Consider the following 8,417-nt stretch of genomic DNA (forward strand, 5'->3'; position numbering starts at 1 on the left):
AAAATACAACTCCCACAACTGTCTTCGTTGTGTGTTAATAAATATCTATCACCATCGAGGGAGTATGTGCATCCTGCTCCTCGCCCTGCGGCACTCAGGCCATTACATAAATACTGTTTGAAAAATTGGCAAATGTGAGTATCCCTTTATCTTTTTCTCTCCACACACAGAAAAGAGGCTGGACATGGTGGTGCAGTAGCAGAAAGAAAGACAGGAACAAGAAAAATAGAGGCGTGTCCATCATTCAGAGCACTTGGCACTGTTTCTTTATGCTGATGATTATCATAGACTTTATTATAAAGGGGTCAAAAAGGTCAAGGAAAGGCTTGCCAGCCTTACACTGAAGGAGGCAGCAGCCTTGGGCAGTGATCATCCTGGCCAATCTCAGATGTAGATGAGTGTTATAATCACGATATAGTGTGTATCGATATTGTTTATCATCCATCCCTGTTTTGAACAACCCAAAGGGCACTCTGGTAGAAAAGTTGAAAAACAAAAAAACAAAACTTCCAACCAACTTCAGTTTTCAACTTTATTATCCAAGTAGGAAATTTGGCTGGACAATGGTGGCAAAGGAAATGTAAACACAGGACACATTTCCCCCAACCCCCTGACTACACCCACCAATCCGCCAGATATACAAATCACATTGTTAGCAGTTTATCCTCACCTGTGATAACGTCTTTGTGTTACATGAATGATAATTAAAATTTGCTCCAAGGTTTACTGTACAAACAAGAATGCAGCATTTCAATGTCATCCACGAATTGTAAAGATTGTGAAAATCTTAATTACATAAAGTATTATTGAATGAGACACTTTGTCTACTGTGATCCTATGAATGCACCTGTTCACAACAGACTGTAAGAACATTTATAAAGTGACAGTTTTATAGGAGAGATCAGAAGCTATGGGTATATTTTGTGTTAAAGCAGCAAGAAGCAGTGTTTTCCTGTTTCAGTTTGGTGACAAAGAAAATGATAAAAAGGAAAAGCTGAAAAAGGAAATCTCCCATTTTAGGTTTATTAAAGTGAAAATAAGTTGTCCTTTCATTACATCAAGAACCTTAAATAGAGATATAAATAGTAAAATAATATCATACCTCTATTTAAAGTCATCCATATACAAGCAAATACACAAAATCAGACCCTCACAAGCTGTCATGCCATATTCAAAAGAATACTAATAAACAAGGACAAATAAAACCAAACAACCAAAATACCTGATTAGACCTATGAAGTAAATACTTCCACACAAGGGTTCACAGGTCAGTTTCTATTTAAAGTGTTCTACAAAGTGCATAACGTCAGTTCATCTGTGGTTCCAGGTATTTGACTCATTAGTGGTTTGGGTGGCTAGCATATCTCCATCATCTGCTCAAGCGAGAGCTGCAGCTCAACGGAATTGAGGGAAGAAGCCCCGTTATCCACAGCCAACATCTTCAGCCTCTCCAGGGTGGTAAGAACCACCTGGAATGTGAAAACAAGGCAAAATCTTTAAAAACAGAACTGAGCAGGTAGAGAGGTGAACAAATGTGACCTGAGTATCTCAGCCCTACCTCTACTGTGATGAGCTTCTTGTCCCAGGGTTTGTTTTTGGGGTCAGGCCACTTCTCCCCCAAACAGAAGAAGAGAGAGTAGGAAGGAGATGATCCGCCATTGTTGTCAATAAACTCTTTTAAGCCTAGTGGAACAGCATAATCTCACAGTAACCACAATGGTTCAGCCACGTCCGTAATTCATGTTATTTTTTAGAACGAGTTGCAATGAGCCTACTCTACTCTTCAAGTTTCAGCAAACTGTTATCATGCATGGGACTGTGTGTGAGAGGACAGCAACATTTTCTTTCTTAATAATAAACAAGGGCAAACCATCGACCCACCCATGCAGAATTCTCTGAGGGAGTAGATGCACTCAGGTTGGTTTTTGGAGAGAGCTCTTGGCCTTTTCCCTTGCTCGTGTTTGCACTGACCCCAGTAGACTCGGCTGTCTCCCCAGCGATGACCCAGCAGTATTCCACCTGACCTTCTGACCTCCAGACCCCCAAGATTAGTAAGGATATCCATGGTTAACCTGGCCTGGGTCTGGTCCAGGATAGAGTCAGGGGTGGGTAGTTCCACAACTGAGAGAGAGTCTGACATTAGGCAGGGCCTGTTCCTGCAAGAATAATAATTATATTTAAAAAAAACACATCTGTAGAAAAAAGTTTACAAAGTGCTTTTCAGATTGATTAAAACAGGTTGCAACACAACAAAGAAAGAGAAAAACCAAATTACAATACAAAGATAAAATTAAACTCAAAACTAATAAAGGACAAGAGACAATAAGACAAAAAGAAGAGTCATTCAAACTTTGTCATTCAAATTTCTAATTTCTTTTAATGTAATTTTCTAATTTCATTTCAAATATTACTATTACTAGTCATTCAAACTTACTAGTAAACACTAATACATCACCACTATTGGCAAAGTACAGTTAATGGCAATGAAGAAAACTGAACTCTCTTACCTACACACTATCCTGAAACCTGCCTCATTCTCCACCACTTTGTCAAACACCCTGCTTCCTTTGTAATAAACCACTACCTTATAATGTGTTGAAAACTGGTTGGAACCTGAAATTGGAAAAGGAAATACAGAAAAAGATGCATACTTTACACAAGCTTCAGTGTGTTATGTAATACGTTATGTTAATTAAATTATGTGTAATCATACATGAATCACTGGGTGTGTCCTTGATGGTAACCTGGTCCCCCATAACAGGCTCCTCTGTATGGTACTGTTCACCCGCAAATGCGCCCTCTAGCGGAGAAAACTGACTCAGAGCCAGTGTGCCTTCAGCAGGGGATGTTTGAAGCACACCCCCTGCTGCTCCACTAGTGGTTATGGTTTCCTGAGTGGGAAACGTGTCTTTAACAGTAACTGTCTGCGAAAGTAAGGGTACTTCAGGAATAGCCATTTCTGGGTACTGCCCTCCCCCTACTGGCTGGTTCAGGAACAGCAGATGATCCATCTCAGGTTTTTGATCATCTGTGTAAAGAGGAATACCAAGATTCTTTAAGTAGTACAGACTAACGTTTGTAACCTGTTTGGTGGCACAATAGTGCATACTTGTTTTTCCAAACTTCATGGTTACAATCCTTAAAGATAAACTATCTAGGATCTTCAGGGCTTAAACAGTTTAAATGACTGAACTCTTGAACCCAAGTAGGAAACGCTCATATCCTAGCGGTGCCTAAAAAAGAAAGAAAATCAAGCAAAAAAACAGAATATTTAGGTCTTACTGCAGTAAAACATAGGTAAAGATTCTAGAGGTTGGGTAAATTTTGTAGTAAAAAAAAAAAAAAAGTATTTGATTAGGGCCCCCAGACAAAACTTTGCTTTGGGCCCCAGAAACATCAAATCCTCCCATGTTCCACAAACATTCCTACCCATAATGATGGATTTGTAACCAAAGGTGATGGAAGCAAAAAATCATCACTCCAACAATCTTTACCTATATACCTGACACTGACAGTTCTTCAACTTTAATGTGGCAGTTCTAGTGGTGTACTGGGACTCTTGGCTGAGAAGGCCTGATTTTGGATCCAGTGCCTGCTTTCTGCTAGTTTGCTCTAGAGCAAAGTATTTCAAAACAAGCCACTCGAAGGCTGCTTTAACATGGCAGCTCCTCTCTGCTGCTCCAGTAACCTGCTCAGTGGCTGCACTGAGCTTTAAAAAAAAGCTTTTAAAAAGAGTTAACACCAATGTATGTCTAGGTGGAAAAGCAAGTGTTTTGCAAAGTGGAAACACCAACTTTCCACTTAAAAGAACTACATTTGACAAATTACTACAAAGTCCATAATAATATACAATAACAACAAATTATTACTACCACAAAACCCATCATTAATTATTAATATTACTTGCCTTGTAAATAATGTAATATTTAGGATTGATGGGTGTGGAGAGGGGCTTGGGGTAAATGTGCGTTGGTAGTTGTACTCTGTGTTTACATGTCCTTTTGCTCCATCGACTAACCGAATTTCCTACTTAGATATTAAAGCTGAAAGTTAAGCGTTAGTGTTAGCGTTAGTGTTCATATTCACTGTGTATTGCTGTAGTTGTTAATCGTTTACTGTTTACTGCAAGTTTCACTAGTCTTTCATGTGAGTTTCATTAACATTTATTGTTTATCGTCGAATGTAAATGTCTGTCCGTGTCAAGAGAGGTCTGTGTCCTGTTCTTTGCCCTGCAGCACTCCGGCCGTCACATTTGTTAATGGGCCAGTTTTGTGTACCTTGATTTGGGCCAATATCCAGACCCATAAGACAGTGCTCCAGAAAATTAGGGGGTGTGCTGCCATCTGAGGAAAGAAGCACGCCATAACAAGCATGGTGAGGTACAAGGAGAATAAGCAGTACAAATGCAATGCACACTGGAGGTCCAACTGTGGTGTAACCGAGATGGCAGGTGGTCTCACCTCGAAATATTTTGTCATCTGCCAAGTACAGGGAATCACAGATAGGAACAGCAATCTATGACACATACGAGAAATAGAAAATAGTATAATCATACAAAATAAAAAGCAATCTGGTGTCTACAAATTAATAAATTGCAGATCTTTCATTTGGAAGTTGATTTTTTAAAAAATGAAAAAAAAAACATGTTTGAATAAATATATACACATATGGCAAAACTTACATCACAGTCTTGTGACGCTTCCTTAGACTCTTCAGGAAGCCAACAGGTAGAAAAAGCAGAAAAGGAAAGACTTTGAATTGAAATATATTTTCTACAAGACCTCTGGCAATGTATTTGATTTAACGGTGCAAAACAAATTGCAGGAAACCCATTCACACAATCTGCAAACAGTATTTAACTGGGTCACACAACAGCACTGAGGAGTTTGTAACTGTGACAGCCCAAGTGCCGCAGGGCAAGGAACAGGATGCACAAACATCTCTAGATAAAGATAGACGTTTATTTACACAAGATGAGACACTGAGAAACAATAAACATTATGGGAATCACAATCAGGACGGCACAGAGCAGGCGTACACCGAGAGGAACAGGGATATTCCTCTAGCCATGGCTACTCCAGAAGGCTCCCTATTGCTGACATCCCAAGCTGCTGCCTGGATCCCTGGATGTTTGGGAGAGGACCTCAACCAGAGCTCACAGCCACACCAGAGGAGGAGGAGGAGGACAGAGCCCACTCCAGCCAAGGAGGGACAGCCCCCTGTAATTTCTTAGAAGGGGGGCATAGTGCTACTAGGCCCATGGAGAACAGACTGGCTCCTCTGCGACCATTATGTGGGTGTTCTAGTGGGCTTGGCTAGGTCTCCAGCTGTTGCTACTGTCATATCTTTTCTCTCTCTCCTCCATGATGGGCTCTCCCTAGGCGGCTTGCGATGTGTGGGCCATAATCCATCTCGGCACGTCTGAATCCAGGGTGGATGTGCCCCTCTGCATGTCCTGCAGGGCCAGGGACAAGCCTCCAGTGCCTGCCCTTCCAGCAGGTACTTTGTTTGTGCACCTTTTGTGTTTGTGTCTGGCTGCTGCCGTTGATGATCGCCGCAGTGCTTCCCATCTGGTTGAGGCTGCTGCAGTCACTGGTCACCACAGTGCTTCTAGCTCCATCGATGCTGCTGCTCATCACTGCTGCACCTTCAGTCCTGCCAGACCCTGCCATGGAGCATCACCGTACCACCCTGGACTCCGCCTTTCCCTCTCACGTGTTGAGAGACCTCCCTTGGAGGTCACTCCTATTCCACCTTGTGTTGGGTACCTGTCTTTGCCGTGCCATGGTTGGCCTGGGGTTTCCTGTCCCAATAATGGATGCGTCGGGAGCTGCGCCATTGGGGGAGGGTTTCTGTAATGTTTTGCTCCCCTTCCCACTTATTATGTGGTATGGCCCACCATAGAGTTGTCATTGTTGTTTTCACTGACTGCCCCCTTGTTTACCATGCCCCTTTATTATCACATACCTGCACCTTGTTGTTAACATTGTATTCATGTACTGAAACCCCTGTGCGTATGTAGTGAATGTTGATCATTATCATGTTCGATATTCATGTTCATGTAGGTATTAGTACTAGTGTTTACGTTAATGGTAGCCTGTGTAAGTTGTGCGTTTAATGCTTGTGTTTATGTATCATTTATGTCACGCTGCACTAGCTTGTGTGAGTGCCGTTGTTTATCGTTTGTGTCTTGTGCTCAATAAATGCTTGTCTTCATCGAGAGACATCTGTACATCCTGCTCCTTGCTTTGTGGTACTCGGGCCGTCACAGTAAGGAATATTAGCATGTCCTAAACTGAACCATGCCCTGAACTGATTGGTATGCCCACTGAACTAATGTTACTATGAATGGCTAGTACTTGTTATTAACCAGCATTAAGGAGGAACTAAAGCACACAGAAGGCACACAAATTCAAACCAAGAAAAATGGCTTAGAACTTCAGATCAAGGCATAATGTTGTTACAGCTAATAACCTAGATCCTTTAAAAAAAGGACACTGCTGAGTGAACTATTGCATTTGTCACTGATTTAGTAGTATTTCCATGCCTAAAGCTGAACAGAAGGCTACTCCATCACACTTAAAGGCAATAAATTGATTAAATTAAACATTGTTTAAATGTATTAATAAAATGAATAAAATCCCACAGATATCACACATATCCCTCACATCTCATTTCTTACCTCCAGATGAGTGCGTCTCCTCTGGCCACCTAAAGATTTTGTGGGGATTGGCTGAGTCATTCTTGCTGTCTACCTCTAGTTTGAAGTGTTTGGCTCTGAGCGCACTCCGGAAGTTTCTCTTCCATACCGAAGGGTCACCATGGATCTTGTCCACAGAGCCAACATTTGTCTGTGCCCATGCCTAAGAACAAAAGAACCAAAGGAGAGGGCTTAAGGTAGAAATAAAACAAACAAGAGTCAGCAACATATATTCATATAACGTATACATCATATAATTGGGGCTTTTTACCTTGAATATAAGTACATCATCGCTGTTTGCATCCTGTCTCAGTGCGTGCTTCCAAGGAATACAGAACAGTGTGTGGTCCTGGTTGACCCAATGAACGCCCGGGAACCGTCCACTGTCAATTTGCTGACGCAACCACGGAATGAAGAGCGGTTTTGACTGGGCCATGGGAGAAAAAACCTGTAAAGACGACCTGTCACAGACGCACCAGTGTTTCCTGTAGAAAACAAAAATAAATGTGACATTTTGACATTTACACAAAAAAAAGGTTGAAGAAGTTGTAGTCCGTACGGTATGTTATTACACTAACAGAGGGCTAAGAAGAAAAATATTTACATTTACATTTACGGCATTTAGCAGACGCTCTTATCCAGAGCGACTTACAAAAGTGCTTTGTCATTTACTCATAGAATATATCCAAGTACAGTACAGTAAGTTAGAATTAAACATACCAATGAACTAGAATACTGTAGAATACAGGGATGAATGCTGATACCTAGACGTGCAAAATATATAAGGTCTATCTTAAACAATGTGCTATAAACAATAAGTGCTAGAGTTTGTTAAACAACATAAACAATGCCCTACAATAAGTACCAAAACAAACATATGAACACAAAAATCTATATCGTAGACGATCTTACCTCTGAGAGTTTCTGAATATCGTCGATATGTTACTTAATCTATTGTTAAGGACGGCACCTTACAACCTACTGTCAACAACTAAGAACCCAGCCGTTTATAACGCTACCCGACCCCCATTCTCGGGAAACCCGTCCAGAGCGGTTTCGTTTTCTCATTTCGACGTCACCAGATTTCGCAAAGCTTTCTATTTCCGAGGCGCATCTCCCGTGAGTGTGGTGGCGCAGTAGTTGGCACACGACCGCATAAACATATATTTGACGAAAAATATAGCATACACTGAATCCATATTTGAATCGCCACTTAGAACATCTTATTCTTACCCATAATAAAAATAATACAACAACCTGTGACATTTGACTTTATCTCTCAAAACAAACAAACAAAAAAAAACAACAACAACAAAGTTGGTAGAACCACGCTGAAAAGTACCAGGCTGGAAATACCCCAGAAGTAGCCGCTTCAGACAAACAGAAGATTGGAAAGTTTATCGGTTTTCTGTTCGGGAATGTGCCGAGGAAAGGCAATAGGCAGTGTTCCCGGGACACTTGCGTGAATTAGGAGAGGATAAAGCGAATAGCAGTTGAACAATATAGCGCGCACACAAACTGAGATACTGCAGTGCTTCTCATAGAGGAGAAAGTCGCTTTCACTAATTACTTTTCAGGGAGCACTTCAGCAAACTGGAAAAATACTGCATTTATTCGAAATATCAGTTCAGCCTGTAATGTCAGATCCATTGAAATATATAGTCACTTCTCAGTGTACCTAGCCTTGAGTTATCTTAATATACAAAGACATTGACCA

At 41.1% G+C, this 8,417-nt stretch overlaps 1 protein-coding gene across 1 annotated transcript; it reads right to left on the bottom strand.

Annotated features, from left to right (window-relative positions):
- Positions 1-518: 518 nt before the first annotated feature.
- On the bottom strand, positions 519-7,766 carry irf3 (interferon regulatory factor 3). The gene is made up of 11 exons (XM_027031161.3): positions 7,613-7,766; positions 6,972-7,185; positions 6,683-6,863; positions 4,682-4,710; positions 4,461-4,515; positions 4,278-4,343; positions 2,714-3,028; positions 2,508-2,613; positions 1,882-2,156; positions 1,559-1,683; positions 519-1,469 (listed from the first exon to the last, which is right to left on the bottom strand). Exons 2-11 carry the CDS (start codon positions 7,134-7,136, stop codon positions 1,356-1,358), a joined length of 1,431 nt encoding a protein of 476 aa, XP_026886962.2. The 5' UTR covers positions 7,137-7,185; positions 7,613-7,766; the 3' UTR covers positions 519-1,355.
- Between the last annotated feature and the right edge of the window lie 651 nt (positions 7,767-8,417).

The sequence above is a fragment of the Electrophorus electricus genome, chromosome 15 (assembly GCF_041902795.1).
Source record: "Electrophorus electricus isolate QZ-2024a chromosome 15, ASM4190279v1, whole genome shotgun sequence".
Classification (NCBI taxonomy): domain Eukaryota; kingdom Metazoa; phylum Chordata; class Actinopteri; order Gymnotiformes; family Gymnotidae; genus Electrophorus; species Electrophorus electricus.

Excerpts from the sequence above, each read along its gene's own strand:
- irf3 (XM_027031161.3), bottom strand. The coding sequence starts at position 7,136 with ATGGCCCAGTCAAAACCGCTCTTCATTCCGTGGTTGCGTCAGCAAATT. Across the intron at positions 4,516-4,681 it reads AAGCGTCACAAGACTGTGAT|ATTGCTGTTCCTATCTGTGA; the intron begins GTAAGTTTTGCC and ends TATGTGTCATAG. Across the intron at positions 1,684-1,881 it reads CCTCAGAGAATTCTGCATGG|GCTTAAAAGAGTTTATTGAC; the intron begins GTGGGTCGATGG and ends CTGTTCCACTAG.